The sequence below is a fragment of the Macaca mulatta genome, chromosome 4 (assembly GCF_049350105.2).
Source record: "Macaca mulatta isolate MMU2019108-1 chromosome 4, T2T-MMU8v2.0, whole genome shotgun sequence".
Taxonomy (NCBI): Eukaryota; Metazoa; Chordata; class Mammalia; order Primates; family Cercopithecidae; genus Macaca; species Macaca mulatta.
Window position 1 is genome coordinate 68,334,421 of NC_133409.1, and position 20,440 is coordinate 68,354,860.

The 20,440-nt window shown below is 43.0% G+C and overlaps 2 protein-coding genes across 2 annotated transcripts in view; one reads left to right on the forward strand and one right to left on the reverse strand.

Annotated features, from left to right (window-relative positions):
* The window catches only part of LRP11 (LDL receptor related protein 11), a 49,056-nt gene that overhangs the window by 7,740 nt on the left and 20,876 nt on the right, over positions 1 to 20,440 (reverse strand). The window contains exons 4-5 of the mRNA XM_028847205.2: positions 19,920 to 20,045; positions 18,663 to 18,875 (exon numbers count right to left, since the gene is read on the reverse strand). Of these exons, the coding sequence (XP_028703038.2) occupies positions 18,663 to 18,875; positions 19,920 to 20,045 (339 nt within the window). The remainder of the gene's footprint in view (positions 1 to 18,662; positions 18,876 to 19,919; positions 20,046 to 20,440) is intronic.
* Positions 8,623 to 16,846, forward strand: LOC144340295 (uncharacterized). The gene is made up of 2 exons (XM_077999511.1): positions 8,623 to 9,198; positions 14,573 to 16,846. The coding sequence occupies exons 1-2, from the start codon at positions 9,088 to 9,090 to the stop codon at positions 15,416 to 15,418; spliced, it is 957 nt and encodes a 318-aa protein (XP_077855637.1). The 5' UTR covers positions 8,623 to 9,087; the 3' UTR covers positions 15,419 to 16,846.

The following is a 20,440-nucleotide window of genomic DNA, read 5'->3' on the forward strand; positions in this document are numbered from 1 at the left end:
TAAGCAGCAAATAACTAAGGTGACCCACTGAATAAAGCAGAGTACGCAGCTAATACGAAACCACTGACAGAGAGAGCGGAAGACACACCCTGCACCAGAACTACCACCACGCCTCTTGGAGAAGGGAGATCTCAGGCTAGAAGAGTCACAAGGAGTCTCTGGATATCATGCCGTGAAAAGCAGAAACCAGAAAGGTTTTTCTTTGAAGAACAAACAATGGTATATATAAGGCATTTAGACATGCTCTTTCTCTTTCTCACCACAACTCTGGATAGCAGGTATAAATTGCTCAATTTTTTTCTGGTTATGCTCAGGATCAGGTTCCTACCCAGGTTCACACAGGGCTGGGATGCAAACTGGTTTCTTGGTAGAAACTAGTACTTCTAATTTAATGATGTATTACTTAACTACTGCGTTATAATACTGAGGGGGAAATTATTATTATTATTTTACTTATTTTTTTTTTTTCAGACAGAGTCTCTCTCTGTTGCCCAGGTTGGAGTGCAGTGGCATGATCTTGGCTGACTGCAACGTCCACCTCCTGGGTTCATGCAATTCTCCTGCCTCAGCCTCCTGAGTAGCTGGGATTACAGGTGCGCACCACACCTGGTTAATTTTTGTATTTTTAGTAGAGATGGGGTTTCACCATGTTGGCCAGGCTGGTCTTGAGCTCCTGACCTCAAGTGATCCACCTGCCTTCGCCTCCCAAAGTGCTAGGATTACAGGCGTGAGCCACCACACCTGGCCTATTTACTTTTGAGACAAGGTCTCTGTTGTCCAGGCCTGCATGCAATGGCACGATCATGGCTCACTGCAGCCTTGACCTCCTGGGCTCAAGCGATTCTCCCAAGTAGCTGGGACCACAGATACATGCCACCATGCCTGGCTAATTTTTGTATTCTTAGTAGAGATGGGGTTTTGCCATGTTCTCTAGGTGGGCTCAAGTGATCTGCTCACCTCAGCCTGCCAAAGTGCTGCGATGACAGGTGTGAGCCACCACGCCCAGCCTCAAGTGGGATTTTTGAATATTACAATGCTTAATGGCAATGAATTAGAAATAATCTAATGACAAATTTTATTGAGAAACAAAAAAATTTTTAAAGCTTCTTTACTCTTATGGCATCAACATAAATGTTCCCAATTCCTGCAACTGAAATAAGACTATTTAAAGTTCATATATAAAATTCTTTGGTAACTTGCATTTTGCAAATTTACTAAGTCACAAAGTTGTAGTGTGCAGTGGCACCAGGTGCAGTGGCTCACGCCTATAATCCTGGCACTTTGGGGACAGTCTACTGTGTCTTGTTACTCTAGAAAGATCCATGTATGTTGGTCCTACATACAGCCAATAATTTGGGCTTTCTCCATAAACTCTGAGCTCAGACAGGAGAGAGATGAGGAAAACACAGCCATTGCTCATAGGCTGCAGGATCAGATTTCCCTGCAAATAGAGTTCTGTTACTGTCCAACTCACTGCAATAGCCAGGACAGTGGTCACCAAGGGCCTCTCCAGCTACCTGGATTCTCTCATACCATACCTGATCCCAGGTCAGGTAGTTCTATAAGACATTATTATATAAGGGCCGCATGCAGTGTCCCATGCCTAGCCAACATGGCAAAACCCCATCTCTACTAAAAATACAAAACAATTAGCCAGGCATCGGGATGCATGCCTGTAATCCCAGCTACTTGGGAAGCTGAGGCAGGAGAATCACTTGAACTTGGGAGGCAGAAGTTATAGTGAGCCAAGATCGTGCCACCGCACTCCCACCTGGGCAACAGAGTGAGACTCCTTTTCAAAAAAAAAAAAAAAGAAAAGCAAAAAGATTTTATTATATATGATTCTGGCCTAGGAAGTTATACTACGAGTATTGCAAACAGCTGCTGACATTGGAAAACACTATTTAATACAGAAAAATAAGACCATGAAGCTTATTTATTTTATTATACTTTTACTGCTAGTAGACAGAGTGCAATTTTTTTGGCCAGTAATTTTTTACACTTTTTCTCAAGGTGAGGTAGTTAAAAGGTACATATTTAACCACTGCTTTTATGGTGCAAATCTCATGGTGTTGATATCCATATTGAAAATACGAGTATTTTTTTTTCCTTTTCAGACAGGGTCTCCCTTTGTTGCCCAGGCTGGAGTGCAGTGGTATAATCTCAGCTCACTGCAGCCTCAACTTCCCAGGCTCAAGTGATCCTCCTACTTCAGCCTCCCAAGTAACTGGGACTACAGGTAAGCATCACCACACCTGAGTAATTTTTCTATTTTTTTGTAGAGACGGGGTTTTGCCATGTTGCCCAGGCTGGTCTTGAACTGCTGAGCTCAAGCGATCCTCTCGCCTTGGCCTCCCAAAGTGCTGGAATTACAGGTGTGAGCACCTGACCTAAAAATATGAATATTTTCAATAATATTTTGAAGGTTCAATGTAAGCCTTGTTTAGATTACTGCAGACACTCAACTTCAGTGAATGTTTCTGAGTTTTTGCTTGGTAGAGATATAGAAAACATTACTGTTTTAAAGTTAATAATGCCTGATTTTTTCAAATGCCAGTTGTTCGTGGATCTCCAAAAGAAACACAAGATTTGTTCTGTAGAAATATAAATCACTGATATGCAAAACAGTCCATCCAGCAGCCGCACACACAAAACTAGCAGCCCTGAAACAGCTTGGAAATGAAACTGCTAAATTACCTAAAAACCACTTGTGGCACTTCTCCCTTCATCCTTTCCTTCCTCCCCATGCCATAATGCCGGGTTAGCTTGCAAAGTGACTTCTATGCATTCTGCTTTATCTCTCTCTCCAATAATAAATTTAGAAGTGGTAAGATCACATGGTTGGAAACTCAAGTCCTACTTTTTAAAAATAATGAGCCAGGGTCTGGGCATGGTGGCTCATGCCTGTAATCCCAGTGCTTTAGGAGGCCAGGCGGGTGGATCACTTGAGGTCAGGAGTTCGAGACCAACCTGACCAACACGGTGAAACCCCATCTCTACTAAAAATACAAAAATTAGCTGGGCATGGTGGCACACGCTTGTGATCTCAGCTACTTGGGAGGCTGAGGCAAGTGAATCGCTTGAACTTGGGAGGTGGAGGTTGCAGTTAGCCTAGACAGTACCATTGCACTCCAGCCTGGGTGACAGAATGAGACTCCATCTCAAAAAAATAAATAAACAAATAAATAAAAATAAAAATAAAAATGAGTCAGGAATAAAAACAAAGCGCCAAAATTCACTAACTCTCGATTTTTTTCAGAGGATTAACTGGCTTGTCTTTCACCCAACAAAAAAACATAAAATAACTGCATTTACAGTGTTCACCCCACTCTGTTTCTTCTCAATGAAGATGAAAGCTTGCTCATCTTAATTCTTAAAGGAACTCAGTACTGGAAACACCACTGCACTATTTCTTTTTTTTTTTTTTTTTTTTTTTGAGACGGAGTCTCACTCTGTCACCCAGGCTGGAGTACAGTGGCACAATCTTGGCTCACTGCAAACTCCGCCTCTTGGGTTCACACCATTCTCCTGCCTCAGCCTCTGGAGTAGCTGGGACTACAGGCATCTGCCACCACACCCGGCTAATTTTTTTCTATTTTTTAGTAGAGACGGGGTTTCGCCGTGTTAGCCAGGATGGTCTTGATCTCCTGACCTCGTGATCCGCCCGTCTTGGCCTCCCAAAGTGCTGGGATTATAGGCGTGAGACACCGTGCCCAACCCACTATTTCTAATTTTTATTTCAATTAACTGCCTTATACACTTGGTGCTCTCTTACCCTGGTTTCCTAGTGAATACCACTGGACTTGAATGTTCTAGCAAAAATTCATATCGCATTAACATTTACTGAGAGACATAAATTATATTTACATATAATATCTCATGTGTTCTTTGTAGTCATATTATGAGAGATTATTATCCTCTTTTTTTTTTTTTTTTGAGATGGAATTTTGCTCTTGTTGCCCAGGCTGGAGTGCAATGGCGCGATCTGGGCTCACTGAAATCTCCACCTCCTGGGTTCAAGCGATTCTCCTGCCCCAGCCTCCTGAGAAGCTGGGATTACAGGCATGCACCATCACACCTGGCTAATTTTTGTATTATTAGTAGAGATGGGGTTTCTCCATGTTGGTCAGGCTGGTCTCAAACTCCCTACCTCAGGTGATCCACCTGCCTTGGCCTTCCAAAGTGCTGGAATTACAGGCGTGAGCCACCACGCCCAGCTGAGATTATTATTCTCTTACAGGTAAGGAAATGAAGTTTAGAGAAACTGATTACCTACTAGCTAGTAATTGGTGGTGCGAATTAGAACCCAGGACTGACCCAAAGCAGGAGTTTTCCATTGAACCATACTGCTCTCAAGGTCACAGCTAGCAAATATGAGTTTTTTACTCCAAGAACCAAGTTGATACTATATTTATTTACTCATACTCAGGCAAAATCACACACTTTTAAATTATTTTTAGGAAAGTCTTGGACAAAGCTTTATTAAGGATGCAGTAGAGAAACTGGCTAACTGTACTTGCAAAAGGGACCTAACCTCGGGTGGGTTCATTTAAAAAACTATGCAAGTTCTTTCTGAATCTTCAGTTGTCAAAATTAAAGAGCTCTTTATTTTATTTATTTATTTATTTATTTTTTTTTTTTTTTTTGAGACGGAATCTTGCTCTGTCGCCTGGGCTGGAGGGCAGTGGCCAGATCTCAGCTCACTGCAAGCTCCGCCTCCCAGGTTTACGCCATTCTCCTGCCTCAGCCTCCCGTGTAGCTGGGACTACAGGCGCCCACCACCTCGCCCAGCTAGTTTTTTGTATTTTTTTTAGTAGAGACGGGGTTTCACCATGTTAGCCAGGATGGTCTCGATCTCCTGACCTCGTGATCCGCCCGTCTTGGCCTCTCAAAGTGCTGGGATTACAGGCTTGAGCCACCGCGCCCGGCCAAGAGCTCTTTATTTTTAAATTTTTTTTTCTTTCTTTTTTTTTTTTTTAAAGAACATTTTCTTAAATGCCCTTATTCCCTGGGGAGAGGAAGATGGTGGTGTAGGTAGTGGGAGGATCAGGTATCAGTCAGCAGGCAGTGTGCACCGGAGACTTCAGAAGGCGCAGTTGCCATGGACTCTGGGATTACCCAGGGACCTTGCCCTGCCTTCTGGGTATTTGAAATGTGAATTTCTACGCTTTACATTCCATGAAGGAATTCACTATGATTTCCCAGACTGCCTGATTCATTTTTCCTAAATTTCAGCATAAGGAATGCCATAGAGAAATGCTTCACTTTCACACATCCAATCACAGGCTCTAGCCAGTGTGGCGAATCAGAACAAAACAAAACAATGACATCACTTGCTTCTGGAAATAGTTACTTTTGGTAATGATCCTTCTGGAAGAGTTAATGTCTTAGGAAACGATTTTTCCTCTCTTCTGAATGTATTATGTTTACTATGCATGGCGACACATTTACAGAGGGAGTTGGCAGCTGGATGGAAGCTGTTTCCATTTCATTTCCAGCTGCCACAGAGCATGCAGGATGATCCAGAAGAAATACTTTAACATGCCCACGAACTCTCAAGTTTCAAAAAATCAGATTCCACGTGAATGCGGATATAGCACCACTTTTCTAGCCCTTTGTAGGGCTGGAAACCAGATGTGTTTCCTTGGGGTAGCTTGCATACAAGAGGATGGAATTGTTAATGAATGACTTGGACCACACAGAGAACAGGCCCTAAGGCTGTGACCATGGCTAACAATCCAGCCATTGTGCCTTTACATGCTGAGCAAACACAGGCCACACTGGAGCTCTGTGCTCCTCCTGCCCGGGGGCTCAGAGTGTACTGAGCATGCATTCTCTGGTGTAACCGAATGTCTGCACAAACCTTCATTTTATCCTCAGTAACCTGTGTGGAATAAATCCCCCAAAGTGGGATAATTGGGTCAAAGCACACATAGTTTTGTTTTAGAGATGAGGTCTTACTCTGTCACCTAGGCTGGAGTGCAGTGGTGCGATTACAGCTCACTGCAGCCTCGACCTCCCAGGCTCAAGTGATTCTCCCACCTCAGCCTTCCAAGTAGCTGGGATTACAGGTAAACACGACCAGCTAATTTCTAGTTTTTGTAGAGACGGGTTTTGCCATGTTGCCAGGCTGGTCTAGAACTCCTGGCCTCAAGTGATCCACCTGCCTTGGCCTTCCAAAGTGCTGGGATTATATGTGTGAGCCGCTGCGCCTGACCATATACATAGTTTTAAGACTTCAGAAACTGGCCTCTGGAAGGACATACTAACTGCCTTGCTACCAGCAGTGTGAGAGTTGTTTCTCTCTACTCTTAGAAACATTAATTATTATAATTCTTCATCATTGTCAATGTCATAGGTGAAAAACTACATCTCACTACTTTGCATGCTACACTGTTAGTATTAATTTTAGCATCTTGTTAACAAGTCTTCCATGAGCTAAGTTTTTTTTTTTTTTTTTTTTTTTTTTTTTTGAGATGGAGTCTCGCTCTGTCGCCCAGGCTGGAGTGCAGTGGCCGGATCTCAGCTCACTGCAAGCTCCGCCTCCCGGGTTCACGCCATTCTCCTGCCTCAGCCTCCCGAGTAGCTGGGAGTACAGGCGCCCGCCACCTCGCCCGGCTAGTTTTTTGTATTTTTTAGTAGAGACGGGGTTTCACCGTGTTAGCCAGGATGGTCTCGATCTGCTGACCTCGTGATCCGCCCGTCTCGGCCTCCCAAAGTGCTGGGATTACAGGCTTGAGCCACCGCGCCCGGCCGTATTTTTTTTTTTTTTTTTTTGAGACAGAGTCTCACTCTGTCACCTGGGCTGGAGTGCGGTGGTACAATCTTGGATCACTGCAACCTCCGCCTCCTAGGTTCAAGCAATTCTCCTGCCTCAGCCTCCCGAGTAGCTGGGATTACAGGTGCCTGCCACTATGCCCAGGTAATTTTTCGTATTTTTAGTAGAGATGGGGTTTCACCATGTTGGCCAGGCTGATCTCGAACTCCTGACCGCATGATTCGCCTGCCTCGGCCTCCCAAAGTGCTGGGATTACAGGCGTGAGCCACGGCGCCCAGCCGAGCTAAGTCTTATTTGTCCTCACCACATGTCTGTGCAGGAAGGAGGCAGCAGTGAATTTAACTCATCCATATTTATTATACTAGCTGATGGTCCTCCAGGCATGTGCCATGAACAATAATGCACTTTTTTTTTTTTTTTTTTTTAGACGGAGTCGCGCTCTGTCACCCAGGCTGGAGTACAATGGCACAATCTCGGCTCACTGCAAGCTCCACCTCCTGGGTTCACACTATTCTCCTGCCTTAGCCTCCGGAGTAGCTGGGACTACAGGTGTCCACCACCACGCCCGGCTAAGTTTTTGTATTTTTAGTAGAGATGGGGTTTCACTATGTTAGCCAGGATGGTCTCCATCTCCTGACCTCATGATCCGCCCGCCTTGGCCTCCCAAAGTGCTGGGATTACAGGTGTAAGCCACCGCACCTGGCCAATAATGCACTTTTAAATCTACTTATGGGTCTTTAACTTACATGAAATCAGAGGCTGGGGACTCTAGTCTGGTGGTCTTAGGGATAGCAGAGGGGGAGGGCAGGGACAGCTGCTGTCTGAACAGAAACTACAGGATGTGAGGGCTCTCTCTAACATTTTCAAAGTTTTGCTATTTTCTTCCCACTTTCTTCACCGCAGGACTTTCAACAAGTGTGTTTTTGATGAAATAATACATGAAAACGCTCATGAGTAAGAAAAAAGTTTTATAAAAGCATTATCCTGCTTTTGTTAAAAATGGAATAAATATGTATATGTGTATGAATAAAAGTAACCAGAAGAAAATGTAACAAAATTTTAATGGTGAGTTTTGCTAGATGCTTTTAACTTTCTTTGTATTTTTCTGTATTTTCTACAGTAAATCTGTATTATTTTAATAATTTGAAAAAACCCTAATATGTTATAATAACTGGACATCTAATCTCTCTGCATCTGTGAAAGGCCGTTCTTCACATCTTCATAACCAAATCCAAAGGTTGGTTATCAAAAAGCAAAAGGGGAGATCATAAATAGATTGGAAATTGGGTGCTGACTCCCATCAGCCGCAGGTGGCAGCCTGGAGCATTATTTTCTTTTTTTTCCTTCAGCTTTTAAGTTCTGGGGTACATGTGCAGGATGTGCAGGTTTGTTAAACAGGTAAACATGTGTCATGGTGGTTTGCTGCACAGATTATCCCATCCCTAGGTATGAAGCCCGGCATCCACTAGTTACTCGTCCTGATGCTGCCCTCACCCCACCTCCCACCCTCTGACAGGCCCCAGTGTGTGTTGTTTCCCTCCATATGTTCATGTGTTCTCATCATTCGGCTTCCACTTCTAAGTGAGGACATGCAGTATTTGGTTTTCTGTTCCTGCGTTAGTTTGCTGAGAATAATGGCTTCTAGCCTGCAGCACTATTTTCAAAAGGATTCTGAGCTAAGTCCACATTCCCCATGGGACAGTGCTGGGATAAATGAGCAACACCTAGCATGGGTAAGGGCTGATGGGGTAAAGTATGAATGTCAGCCTATTTATCATTCCTCAGTGCTGGACAGCACCTTGGAGGACATCTGGTTGAAGTCCCTTATTAACAGATGAGGCAACTTGTCCGGAGCTGCACGCCCCGGCCATAGCGAATAATAATTGAGGATTAAACGCCTGAGCTATATTCATTTCCACCCCACACCTTCTCCCTATCTTTGCCTTTTTTCCCCTGTACTAATACCTCATTAAAGATGGCGCTCTTCCTGCTTCTTCTTCACTCACTTTTCCCGCACCCGGGAAAATTGTTACTTAATAGCGCAAGCGCAACATGATGTCCGACCGGAGAAACCGAAACTAACCTGGCCACGCCCTCGGCAATGAGATCATTTCCGCCTTAGCCCAACCCCTTCCCTTCCAAGTGTATATAAGGCAGTGCATTACCGCCATTAAACAAGACTTGATCAGAGCACTGTCTTGTCTCCATTTCTCGTGTCTCTTGTTCCCCAAATTCCCACCCCCTCCTCCAGGGCCTGCTCTGACTATCCCGCGGGCCTGGATACGTGGCGCCCGAACAGGGACTTGGAAATGAGGGACTCCGTGAGGAAGAGGACGCCAAAGGACGGTCGACCGCTAACGAAGACAAAAGGAGTCAAACTCTTCCGATCACCGCGGGAACCTGCCGCGTCAGAATCGAAGGTAAGTGACGCGTCCGAAATGGGACAAGAATTAAGCCAACATCAAATATATGTAGGACAATTAAAAGAGGCTTTAAAGATACGAGGAGTAAAGGTTAAAGGTAATGATTTGTTTAAATTTTTTGATTTTGTAAAAGACACTTGCCCTTGGTTCCCACAGGAAGGAACTATTGATATTAAAAGATGGCGTAGAGTAGGGGATTGTTTACAGGACTATTATAATACTTTTGGGCCAGAAAAAATTCCTGTAACCGCCTTCTCTTATTGGAACCTCATTAGAGATTTAATAGATAAGAAGGAGGCCGATCCGCAAGTCATGGCTGCGGTCGCTCAGATAGAGCATATTTTAAAGGTTAGCTCCCGCTCTAACCTCACAAAGCCTCCGCAAGATACGGAGGAAGATCTCATTTCCCTCGAAAGTGATCATGAGGAAATGAAGTCTCCTTCTGTAACAGATAAAGAAATACCACACGAAAACAAACCAAAAAAATACCCAATTTTACAGATGCTTCAAAAGGAGGAGGAAATTAATAAGCCTAATCAATCGGACATAAATTGGGATGATTTAGAGGAAGAAGCGGCTAAATATCACAACCCTGATTTGCCTCCCTTTACTTCATACCCACCCCCATATAATAAGACACATAATGAGGCTTCTGCGCCCATTGTTATGGCAGCAATAGATCCCAAAGAAGAATTAAAGCAAAAAATTGCTCAACTAGAAGAACAGATTAAACTTGAAGAGTTACATCAATCATTGATAATTAGGCTCCAAAAGCTAAAAACAGGAAATGAAAAAATACCTAACTCAGACGCTATGGAGGGTTCCTTGCGCCCACTTCAGCGGCCTGGACAACATGTTCCAAGAGGGGGGTTAGTTGCTAGTCGACATAGAGAAGACTCCTCCCCCAAAGACGTTTTTCCGGTCACTGAAACCATAGATGAACAGGGACAGGCTTGGAGGCATCATACTGGATTTGATTTTACTATTATAAAAGAGTTAAAGACTGCTGCCTCTCAGTATGGGGCTACTGCTCCATATACTCTTGCTATCGTGGAATCTGTAGCTGAGAATTGGCTCACTCCTACAGACTGGAATACCTTAGTCAGGGCAGTTCTTTCTGGGGGAGACCACTTAATTTGGAAGTCAGAGTTCTTTGAAAATTGTAGAGATACAGCTAAAAGAAATCAACAGGCAGGAAACGGTTGGGATTTTGATATGTTAACTGGTTCAGGTAATTATGCAGACACTCAGGCCCAAATGCAATATGACCCTGGACTGTTCTCACAAATCCAGGCTGCTGCTACAAAAGCCTAGAGAAAACTTCCCGTTAAAGGAGATCCAGGGGCCTCGCTCACAGCGGTTAAACAAGGACCCGATGAGCCATTTTCAGACTTTGTGCATAGACTTAGGACCACGGCAGGTAGAATCTTTGGAAATGCAGAAACGGGTGTAGATTATGTTAAACAGTTAGCTTATGAAAATGCTAACCCCGCCTGCCAAGCGGCAATCAGACCTTATCGAAAGAAAACAGATTTAACAGGATACATTCGCCTTTGTTCAGATATTGGGCCCTCATATCAACAAGGCCTAGCAATGGCCGCCGCTTTTAGCGGCCAAACAGTAAGAGATTTCCTCATTAACAAAGGTAAAGATAAAGGGGGATGTTTTAGATGTGGTAAAAGGGGACACTTTGCAAAAGATTGCTGTGAAAACCAAAATAAGAGTCCAGAAGCAAAAATCCCAGGCCTTTGCCCAAGGTGTAAAAGAGGAAGGCACTGGGCAAACGAATGTAAATCTAAAACTGACAGTCAAGGAAATCCTTTACCCCCCAGGCAGGGAAACGGGATGAGGGGCCAGCCTCAGGCCCCGAAACAAGCATATGGGGCAGTCAGCTTTGTTCCAGCCAGCAACAGCAATCCATTTCAAAACTTAGTAGAGCAACCCCAGGAAGTGCAGGATTGGACCTCAGTTCCACCTCCCACACAATACTAACACCTGAAATGGGACCGCAAACCTTAAATACTGGAATATATGGACCCTTACCACCTAACACTTTTGGGCTACTTTTAGGAAGAAGTAGTGTCACCATGAGAGGCTTACAAGTCCTCCCTGGAGTTATCGATAATGATTATGAAGGAGAAATTAAAATTATGGCCAGAGCTATTGATAGTATTATTACTGTCCCTCAAGGAGTTAGAATAGCTCAGTTAATCCTGCTACCTTTGGTTAAAACAGATAATAATATCCAATACTCTAATAGAAATATAAAAGGTTTCGGATCATCAGATATATATTGGGTGCAACCAATTACAAATCAAAAACCCTCTCTAACCTTATGGTTAGACGGGAAGGCATTCACTGGACTAATAGACACAGGGGCTGATGTAACTATCATTAAACAGGAAGATTGGCCCTCTCATTGGTCTACCACAGAAACTTTAACTCACTTGAGAGGAATTGGACAAAGCAGTAATCCTAAACAAAGTTCTAAATACCTAACATGGACAGATAAAGAAAACAATTCAGGCCTCATTAAGCCATTTGTCATCCCTTACCTACCTGTTAACCTTTGGGGGCGAGATCTACTCTCTCAAATGAAAATTATAATGTGTAGTCCAAATGATATAGTTACTGCACAAATGTTAACTCAAGGATACACCCCTGGTAAAGGTCTTGGAAAAGGAGAAAACGGTATCCCACAGCCTATACTGGTTTCAGGACAACTTGATAAAAAGGGGTTTGGAAATTTTTAGCTCAGGCCACTGACATACCTGCACCCCAAAGGTGCGCTGACCCCATTACTTGGAAGTCAGATGAGCCCGTTTGGGTTGATCAGTGGCCTTTACTCAATGATAAACTAAGTGCTGCCCAACAGTTAGTGCAGGAACAACTAGCAGCAGGACATATTGAGGAAAGTAATTCCCCTTGGAATATACCTATTTTTGTTATTAAAAAGAAGTCTGGTAAATGGAGACTCTTACAAGATTTAAGAGCAGTAAATATCACTATGATCCTTATGGGTGCCTTACAACCAGGATTGCCTTCACCGGTTGCGATTCCTCAAAAATATTTTAAAATCATTATTGACCTTAAAGATTGCCTTTTTACAATTCCCCTTCACCCTGCTGACTAGAAAAGATTTGCCTTTAGTCTTCCATCTACAAATTTTAAACAACCAATGAAGCGCTATCAATGGAAAGTCTTACCTCAGGGTATGGCCAATAGTCCTACCTTGTGTCAAAAATATGTAGCTGCCGCTATAGAGCCAGTCAGAAAAACATGGGCACAAATGTATATTATACATTATATGGATGATATTTTAATAGCAGGAGAAATTGGCGAACAAGTCTTACAGTGCTTCGCCCAACTCAAACAAGAGTTAACAGCAGCCGGACTACAAATAGCCCCAGAAAAGGTACAATTACAAGATCCATATACTTATCTTGGTTTCCAGATTAATGGACCCAAAATCATTAATCAAAAGGCCGTTATACGTCGTGATCATTTAAAAACTTTAAATGATTTCCAAAAATTACTGGGAGACATATTGGCTTCGACCGTACTTAAAGCTCACCACAGGAGAGTTAAAACCTCTTTTCGATATATTAAAAGGAGACTCTAATCCAAAATCCCCCAGGTCCATTACTAAAGAAGCATTAATAACACTCCAACGGGTAGAACATGCCATTGCAACACAATTTGTTACCGGTATTGATTATTCTCAGCCATTAATATTCCTTATTTTTAACACAACAATAACCCCTACTGGCCTATTTTGGCAGAACAATCCCATTATGTGGGTACACCTGCCCTCCTCCCCTAAAAAGGTTTTGTTGCCTTATTATGATGCCATAGCTGATCTAATTATCTTGGGAAGAGAAAACAGTAGAAAATACTTTGGAATAGAACCCTCTACCATTATACAGCCCTACACTCAATCACGCATCCATTGGCTGTTACAAAATACGGAAGCCTGGCCAATTGCTTGCGCTTCTTATACTGGCGCGATTGACAACCATTACCCACCTAACAAACTTATTCAATTTTGTAAACTTCATGCGTTTGTATTTCCCCATATTACCAGTAAAGAACCTCTCAATGACGCATTACTAATTTTCACTGACGGATCTTCCACAGGACTTGCCGCTTACACTTACAATAATGTAGTCGTTAAATTCCAGACCACTTATACATCAGCTCAGCTGGTCGAATTGCAAGCTATACTTGCAGCACTATCAGCTTTTCCTTGTCAGCCACTTAACATTTATACAGACAGCGCCTACCTGGCTCATTCAATACCCCTCTTAGAGACCGTGTCTCAAATTAAACATATTTCAGACACAGCTAACCTATTTTTACAATGTCAACAACTTATCCGAAAAAGGACTACTCCCTTTTTTCTTGGGCATATTAGAGCACATTCAGGATTACCGGGACCTCTAACACAAGGTAACGCAACAGCTGACACGGCAACAAAAACCATAGCCACAGTCACTACAGACAATTTGCAACAAGCGCAAAAAGCACATGCCTTACATCATTTAAACGCCCAAACCTTAAGACTTATGTTTAAACTTACCAGAGAACAAGCTCGACAAATAGTTAAACAATGCGCCAACTGCATAACATATTTACCTGTTCCCCATCTAGGAGTTAACCCCCGAGGACTCATCCCCAACGAAATTTGGCAAATGGACGTTACTCACCACTTAGAATTCGGTCAAGTAAAATATATCCATGTATGCATAGACACTTATAGTGGATTCATCAGTGCAACTCTCCAAACAGGAGAGGCCACCAAACATGTCACAGCTCATTTATTACACTGCTTTTCTATTTTAGGAATACCCAAACAAATCAAAACAGATAATGGCCCCGGTTATATAGCCAAAACCTTCTTACAATTTTGTAATACCCTACAAATTAAACATACCACAGGCATTCCCTATAATCCCCAAGGACAAGGTATAGTAGAAACAGCTCATCTGTCATTAAAAACTATTATCACAAAATTAAAAGGGGGGAGCTGGTACCCCGTGAAGGGTACCCCCAGAAACATACTCAATCATGCCCTGTTTATTCTTAATTTTTTAAATTTGGACAGTCATGGAAAATCGGCTGCCGACCGTTTCTGGCATCCTGAATCTCAAAAACAGTTTGCAATGGTAAAATGGAAAGATCCACTCGATACTTCATGGCATGGCCCCGATCCAGTTTTAATTTGGGGAAGAGGCTCAGTATGCATCTTCTCACAAAAAAATGATGCAGCCAGATGGCTGCCTGAAAGATTGGTAAGACAAATAAATCATAACCATTGTCAGTCCAGGGAAGATAAATCTCCCTGAGAAGTTCTTTCCTTCTTGTTTTTCAGAAAATGAAGCCTAACATGAAATTCCTTTGGAGAATAATCGCTCTATATAACATAGTGACAGTCTATGCAGGTTTTGGTGACCCTCGTAAGGCAAAAGAATTATTACGAAAACAATACGGCCAGCCTTGTGACTGCAGAGGGGGACAAATATCTGAACCTCCGTCAGATAGAATCACCCAGGTGACCTGCACGGGCAAGACAGCTTACCTAATGCCAAACCAGTTATGGAAATGTAAGTCTACCCCAAGAGATACCTCACCTAGCGGGCCGCTCCTAGAATGCCCTTGTAGCTCTTTCCAATCTTCTGTACATAGTTCCTGTTATACCTCCTATCAACAATGCAAATCAGGCAATAGAACATATTACACGGCCACGTTACTAAAAACACAAACTGGAGGCATCAATGACGTACAAGTATTAGGATCCACTAATAAACTTGTACAATCTCCTTGTAACGGCCAAAAAGGAAAGCCTGTTTGTTGGAGCACTACCGCCCCCATTCACATTTCTGATGGAGGAGGCCCATTAGATATTGCAAGAATTAAAACCGTCCAGAAAAAATTAGAAGAAATTCATAAAGCTCCATATCCTGAACTTCAATATCACCCTTTAGCCTTGCCTGAGCTTAGAGATAATTTTAGGCTCGATGCCCAAACCTTTGATATCCTCAATGCTACTTACAATTTACTTCAAATGTCCAATACAAGCCTGGCCCACGATTGTTGGCTTTGTCTTAAAATGGGCCCCCCTATTCCTCTAGCCATACCTAACCTTTCATTGTCCTATGTCAATTACTCAAATGAATCCTTAGTAAATAATTCCTGTCCTATTACCCCCCGCCCTTAGTTCAACCGATGACGTTTTCTAATTCCTCTTGCCTCTTTTCACCATCATATAATAACACTAAAGAAATTGATTTAGGCTATGTTATGTTTGGCAACTGTACTTCCATAATCAATGCCACCAACCCTTTGTGTGCTATAAATGGCTCGGTTTTCGTTTGTGGAAACAACATGGCATATACGTATCTACCTACAAATTGGACAGGGCTTTGTGTTCTGGCCACTCTTCTCCCCGACATTGATATCATCCCTGGAGATGAACCTATCCCCATCCCCGCTATTGAACATTTTATTTATAGACCGAAACGAGCCATACAATTTATTCCCTTGTTGGCTGGACTAGGAATCACCACTGCTTTTACTACAGGAGCCACAGGCCTAGGAGTCTCACTAACCCAATATACTAAATTATCCAATCAATTAATCTCAGATGTACAGACCTTATCCAGTACTATACAAGATTTACAAGACCAAGTAGACTCGTTAGCTGAAGTAGTTCTCCAGAATAGAAGAGGTCTAGATTTGTTAACGGCAGAACAGGGAGGGATATGTTTGGCTTTACAGGAAAAGTGCTGTTTTTACGCCAACAAATCCGGAATCGTCAGAGATAAGATAAAAACTTTGCAAGAAGAACTAGAAAAGCGCAGAAAAGGCCTGGCCGCCAATCCACTATGGACTGGACTCGATGGACTTCTCCCCTATCTCCTGCCATTTCTTGGTCCTTTACTCACTCTTTTACTCTTCCTCACTCTCGGGCCTATAATCCTTAATAAGCTTATGGCATTTGTCAGACAACAAATTGAGGCCTTCCAGGCCAAACCTATACAGGTCCATTATCATCGCCTTGAGATGACTGAAAATGGTGAGTCTTATTTACCTTAATAAGACCACCTCCCCTGTGTGCTGAACTGGACAGTCAATGACGGGTAAGAGGACACTATCTCCATCGGAGCCTAAGACAGGAGGGCCGCCCTTGCTGCTGCCTTATCCCATGACGGGCCTAGAAGGTGGGGGTGAGTTGACCCAACCTAAGACAGGCGCAGTTCCCGAGGGGTTTTCTTATCATAAAAATATAAAAAGGGGGACCTGTCCGGAGCTGCACGCCCCGGCCATAGCGAATAATAATTGAGGATTAAACGCCTGAGCTATATTCATTTCCACCCCACACCTTCTCCCTATCTTTGCCTTTTTTCCCCTGTACTAATACCTCATTAAAGATGGCGCTCTTCCTGCTTCTTCTTCACTCACTTTTCCCGCGCCCGGGAAAATTGTTACTTAATAGCGCAAGCGCAACATGACCTCCGACCGGAGAAACCGAAACTAACCTGGCCACGCCCTCGGCAATGAGATCATTTCCGCCTTAGCCCAACCCCTTCCCTTCCAAGTGTATATAAGGCAGTGCATTACCGCCATTAAACGAGACTTGATCAGAGCACTGTCTTGTCTCCATTTCTCGTGTCTCTTGTTCCCCAAATTCCCACCCCCTCCTCCAGGGCCTGCTCTGACTATCCCGTGGGCCGGGATAGCAACTGAGGTCTAGAGATATGAAGGGACTTATTCAAGGTTCTAAAGGTAGAGCCAAGACGGGCTTTGGTCTCGACTCTACTTTCAGCTAATTTGTTCATGCTCACGCGGTTCTCTCCACCACAGTGAGATGGTAGGAATTCATCCATCCTGGCCTCTGATAACACAGATCTCTCCATAAACTCTTCACCCCTTTGGCAGTCCTGCCAAAGACGCCTGGTCTCCCCTGACTCTGTTTCTTAAGTTGTGACGCTCTTCTCCATACAAACTGTCTTAAGCAGAGAAAACCCACTAAAACCACATCCAAAGGCTTGCCGATTTTACTGATTTTACCAGTAGGTGGCAGTACCAACAAGGAATGGACCAAAAAAGCAGACACTTGCAATATACTTAACCAAAACTCAGAAAGAAAAGCCCCTTAGAATGCAATGTTTTGCAGACAAATTTTTATGGAGGCACTTAAAATCTACAAGGCACGTAAACAAAGGAGTAAAAGGAAATATAACAAATATTAAAAGCAGTTTTCAAAAGAGGTGGCATTTTAAGTTCACTGTCCTTAAATTATTTTGCATCTTCCATATCTTGTACAATGAACAAAAATTTTTCTTAATAAACCTACTAAAATCATGTCAGGTTATTTCAATACAATTTATGCGGAGTCTGAAAAGACATTACAAAAGCTTTTGGAAATGTGATAATCTCTATTTCTGTCTCATGTCACATAATCATGCAAATAATAAGTGTGAAAAAAATGATGGAATCCTGTAATACTTACTGATTGATTGATTGAGACAAGGTCTCACTATGTTGCCCAGGCTGGTCTCAAACTCTTGACCTCAAGCAATTCTTCTGCCTCAGCCTCCAGAGTAGCTGGGATTATAGGTGAGTCACTTCATCTGGCTAAATTCTGTAATGCTTTAGTCATGCGAATGTATTTTAGGCCAGGTGCAGTGACTCACACCTATAATCCTAGCACTTTGGGAGGCCAGCCGAGGTGGGCAGATCGCTTGAGCCCAGGAGTTCAAGACCAGCCTGCGCGACATGACAAAACCTTGTCTCTATAAAAAATACAAAAATTAGCCAGGCATGATGGTCCCAGCTACTACACCTATAGTCCCAGCTACTCAGGAGGCTGAGGTGGGAGGATCATGTGAGTTTGGGAAGTTGAGGCTGCAGTGAGCTGTGATCGCGTCACTGTACTCCAGCCTGGGCAACAGAGTGAGACCCTGTCTCAAAAATAAAATAAAATAAAATAAATCTTATTAGCCTTACTTTTTTTAGTGATAGATTTAGTTAAATTGGAGGCATAACATTGAATTACTAGCACATGCATCTCTTTCAAGATGACTTTTTTAAATGTTCCCTTGCTTGGGTGAAGAGGATTTACACAAATACATAATGATTATGCTGTTTCATTTCAAAGCAACCTAAAATTTAACACTTTAGGGTATTGGTTTCTGTAAGCTAAATGTTAATGTATTTACAAATAAATGTATTGGTATCTCTGGAGTAGGTATATATGTATGAGTGTATTTAGTTAAGTGTCCCTTACTATACATTAGTGCAAATGTCAAGGTTTTTTCCCCCCTTTCTGGCTAACTTCTTAATTTCAACTCTTATTTCAAGATACTTCCTTAACACTCTTCAAACATAAACTTAATTGTGAGCCAAGTTTGACTACAGAAAACAAGGTTCTTCGTTGAGAACCTGCCCTGAATCCTTACCTGGCATCACAGGAATGATTTGACTCTCTGGTCCCCAAAAGGCGGAATGATTCCTCTTCTCTGTGTTTGATAATGCAGGTGGCTTGTTTGGGGCAGTGGCTTTCTGAGACTTTTCCACCAAGGAGTCAACCCCTGCATCTTCACTCGGCCCTGTGGTTCCTGGCAGGGCAGGACTAGCTACCACGTGGGTTACCATCTTGCGGTCCAGGCCCACTGAAGTGTGGAAGAGCTACTGTTAGTTGCTGGATTTCTTTTCTGAGCTTTAATACTAAAAGCACTACATCTGCAGCTCATTTAGAATCACGGATATTTGGATATAACAGCCCACTCATCTAAGACTTGTCAGAGGACCATAAAAATCTATTCTCTCTTGTTTTCAAATGGGTAATCTGTTCTTTCTTCTTCCAATAGTCAGCTTTCCAAATGTTACACATAAAGAAATGGACAGGGCCCAGCATGGTGGCTCATGCCTATAATCCTAGCACTTTGGGAGGCAGAGGTAGGAGATCACTTGAGCCCAGGAGTTCGTGACCAGCCTGGGCAACAAGGCAAAACCCCATCTCTACAATAAATTAACAAAAATTAGCTGGGCATGGTGGCACATGCCTGCAGTCCTGGCTACTGGGGAGGCTGAGGTGGGAGAAACGCCTAAGCCTGGGGAGGTCGAGCCATGATCGTGACACTGCACTCCAGCCTGGGTGACAGTGAGAACTGGTGTCAAAAAAAAAAAAAAAAAAAGAAAAAGAAAGAAAAAGAAATGGACAAATACTAAATGTAAACTTAAGGTTTTGCCACTCTTTGTCCTTCCTCAAATCCATACTTCATTAGACTTTTGTCAGTTTTTCTTCTTTCTTACAGGGCATTTCTATGTGTATGACATTATAAGACTGATTTACAGCTCTGGCTCTGACTTAGCCATACCCTGGTGTATTGTAAATTTTCTTAAAAAAATTATCAAAACAAAACATCAAATCACGTCAGTTTTTAAGAAAGCACATGATATGCAGCATTTTAAGGATAGAAAAATCCTGGAAAGTTGAAAAAAATTAAAAACATAAGCAATATTGAAAATTTGACATTTGCGACTTAGACTGGAGACATACTGAATTCTCATTTAAGGCATAGCTTTTACATGTAAAGTTATAACCAAAATCAAGCAGGGGAAGGACACTGCATTTGCGTTTTATTCTCAGAACACAGACCTCCCAACTCCATCCCTTCCAGCCACTGCCTGGCAATGTGACACAGCCAACTCACGATTCTGGCAGAAGTCTTCATCAGACCCGTCAGGACACTGCTGCACTCCATCGCAGGCGAGCGTGATGTCAATGCAGCAGCCATCGTCACAGAAGAAGTGGTAGCGCGAGCAAGTGTGCAAACATCCTGTTTGTAAACAAATCTCAAGTCACAGGAGTGCAGGAGAAGTTCAGATTCTCAAGATGTGGATGACAAAGGGGAGTCCGTGGGGATGATAAAATCAAGATGGGGATGACAAACGGGAGTCTGTGGGGATGATAAAATGCATTTGGGGGAAGAGACGCAAATAATCAGGCAAACCTAACAGTTTGAGCAACAGGTTCTGAAGAGGCAGGAAGGCTCTTTTTGAGCCTCCCAACTTAATTCTTTGGACGCCTCAGGGGCTCTTGGTCTGAGGGCTGTTCTCCATGCTTGCCTTGCTCAGGAGGTGGCACAGAGAAGCAGCAGCCCAGGTCTCACTCCACCTTTGCTTCCCCGCCTCAGCTGTCTCCCTCTGCATTCATTCCTACACGCCATTGTTG

What these genes read in the sequence shown, in the direction of transcription:
- LOC144340295 (XM_077999511.1), top strand. Translation starts at nt 9,088, where the DNA reads ATGAGGGACTCCGTGAGGAAGAGGACGCCAAAGGACGGTCGACCGCTA. An exon ending in CTGCCGCGTCAGAATCGAAG is followed by an intron (nt 9,199 to 14,572) that starts GTAAGTGACGCG and finishes CTTGTTTTTCAG; the next exon opens with AAAATGAAGCCTAACATGAA.